The sequence below is a fragment of the Talpa occidentalis genome, unplaced genomic scaffold (assembly GCF_014898055.3).
Source record: "Talpa occidentalis isolate TD23 unplaced genomic scaffold, MPIMG_talOcc4v2.1 talOcc4.9, whole genome shotgun sequence".
NCBI classification, from domain to species: Eukaryota; Metazoa; Chordata; class Mammalia; order Eulipotyphla; family Talpidae; genus Talpa; species Talpa occidentalis.
In genome coordinates this window covers 10026584-10029290 of record NW_023605305.1, presented here as the reverse complement: position 1 = coordinate 10029290, position 2707 = coordinate 10026584, and the positions used below count along the sequence as shown (strand labels likewise).

General features: G+C 58.8%; 1 protein-coding gene across 1 annotated transcript; it reads left to right on the top strand.

Annotated features, from left to right (window-relative positions):
* Positions 1-304: 304 nt before the first annotated feature.
* TAS1R2 (taste 1 receptor member 2) lies at positions 305-1109 on the top strand. Its single transcript, XM_037499689.1, is given in 6 exon segments — positions 305-486; positions 488-546; positions 549-638; positions 641-941; positions 943-978; positions 980-1109. Coding segments are annotated over 6 exon segments (798 nt in total).
* The last annotated feature ends 1598 nt before the right edge of the window (positions 1110-2707 follow it).

The following is a 2707-nucleotide window of genomic DNA, read 5'->3' as shown; positions in this document are numbered from 1 at the left end:
GTCCGTAGTGGAATTCTCTGGCCAGGGCAGGCGCGCTCTTGGAAGGGAGGAATTGTACCCATTAGGTTCTGAGTCAGGGGGCCTTGGCTCCAATCCTGTCTCTCATTGATTGTGTGGCTTTACCCAGCGGAGCCTCCGTTTCCTCGTCCGTGAAGTGGGGTGGAAGGACTCAGGGGTGTGGGCTGCGACTCAGGGGTGGCCCTTAGCACCCCTTCCACTCTGGGGACTGGCCCAGGGCAGCCTGGAGGATGTGGGTGCAGGGAAGGCACCTTTGGCAGACAGAAGTAGCTGTGCGCTCTTGCAGATGAATTCAGCTGCCAGTCCTGCCCAAGCTACGAGTGGTCCCGCCTGGAATGAGCCCTCCTGCTTCACGCGGCAGCTGGTCTCCCTCCAATGGCACGAGACGCCCACCATCATCGTGGGGGCGCTGGCCGCCCTGGGCTTCCTCAGCACCCTGGCCATCCTGGCCATCTTCTGGAGGCACTTCCATGGTTCACTCGGCTGGCGGCCCCACATGCTTCCTGATGCAGGTGCTGCTGGTGGTGGCGACACAATGGTCTCCTTGTACGTGGGGCCGCCCACCACTTGCCTCTGCCGCCAGGCACTGTCCTCCCTCTGCTTCACCCTCTGCATCTCCTGCGCTCCTTCCAGATCATCTGCATCTTCAAGGTGGCCGGTCGCCTCCCCCGTGCCTACAGTGACCGGGTCCGCTTGCATGGGCCCTATGTCTTTGTGGGGTCCATCATGAAACTCAAGATGGTCATTTTGGTAGGCAACATGCTGACTAGGACCCCCAGAATTAGCACGTGCACTGACCCTAAGGACCCCAAGATCATGATCCTCTCCTGCAACCTCAACTACCGCAAGCAGCTGCTGGTCAACACCAGCCTGGACCTGCTTCTCTCTATCACGGGCTTCAGCTTTGCCTACATGGACAAGGAGCTACAACGAGGCCAAGTTCACCTTCTGCATGACCTACTTCAGCTGTCACCCTGGGCACCTTCATGTCTGTCTACAAGGGGGTGCTGGTCACCTTCCTAGACCTCTTGGTCATGTGCTCAACCTCTTGGCCATCAGCCTGGGCTATTTCGGCCCCAAGTACCACATGATCCTCTTCTGCCCAGAGTGCAACGCACCAGCCTACTGCAACAGCATGATCCAGGCTACACCATGGGGAGGGGCTAGCGTTGCCCCTGGGGGCAGAGGGCCTGGGGGCTGGGAGGTGGCGGCTAAGGTGGCGGCTCGTTCATCTTCACAGGGACGTGGGGAAGCCCTTCCTGGCTCCCACCCCCTCGCCCTGGTCTCTGATTTGATGTTCCTCTGTGGGTCTCGGCATCCTGGCCGTTGTTTCCCACTCACTGTCAGAGCCTAAAAATACTCACGCATGTATCTTTCCCTTGCTCTGTTTAGCTTGCCGGGCACTGCCATCCCATTCTAGAAAAATGACCCAAGGTCACCTCTTGTGTCTAAGGCGTTTGCTCTCGCAGCCCACTGCCGCCATCTGGTGGTCACGGTGGGTACCTCAGTGGGTGTGGGTGGGGCTCATTCCCTTCCCTCACGGTCCTGGTGGGCTGGCTGGCCTGGGCTGGTGTGGCAGGATTTGAGCTCAAGTAATGCAGCCCCACATATTCACTGCATCCCCCTCCCAGATCCCTCAGAGCTTGGTCCCAGGCTTCTTTGTGACCTCTGAGTAACAGGTGCAGAGGGCGCTACACAAACGCTGTCGAGTACACCGCACTTGGGTGAACCCAGGAGTTCCTGTCCTAAGTTCTGACAAAAACCCTGTGGAATCTGATACCACCTCAGTTTGGATCCTGGCACTGCCATCTCCAAACCACATACCTTGGGCAGCAACTCACTGTCCCTGAGCCTACCTGTCCCCATCTCTAAATGGGGAAAAATCGCTGCCTCACACGGGCGTTGCAAGATCAGAGATAACGCGTGGAAAGTGTGGCTAGTAGGTGCGCAGAGTAAATACCAACCACTGCAAACCCACACGCCCCCGGAACTGCCGGGACCAAGAGAGGGGGTGTTTCCTTTTTACACCCAATGTCTGTGGTATGTCCTGTGGTATGTCCACAGGACCAGCTTCTGTTGGAAGTTAGTCACATTCCAGCAAAGTCTGGGTGTTGTCTTGAGGGTACCCAGGGCTCATGTCTGCTCTGGTCTGTGCCAGCTCAGCGCTGCTGCCCGTGCCAGCTGCCCCAGTGGCAGGCTCCAGCGGCAGGACAGTGCCGACTGCCCTGTCTGGGGGTCACGCTGCCTCTCATTGCTCACCAGGGGGCCAGACCTTCTGTGGAGGCTTCTGGGAGGCACTCAGTCACCTGCTGAGTGACAGGCTCAGGTGCGGTCAGGTGCACCCAGCTGGCAGGTGGTAGATCGGCTCAGAGCCTCAGGGCACCCTGCAAGCCCGCCCTGCTGTGGCCACATGACCCACTCGGAACTTCCGGGAGTGACTCAGCATTGGCTCAGCACCTGGCAGGCGCCCTCCCCACGCGTATTCGCGTGTTTGCAGCTGAGGGCAGGACTGTCTCCTTTTTGCTGCAAGGTGCTGGGTGGCAGGATGTTGGCTGGAATCATCTGGGATTTGGGGGAACTGCTTCATATTTGGGGACCATGTTTCCGTACTGGCAGGCATGGTCCCTTTCTCTCCCCGAGTCTCTTCCCGGAGTATTGATGGGATCGCTTCCTTCACCTTCTCCTCCAC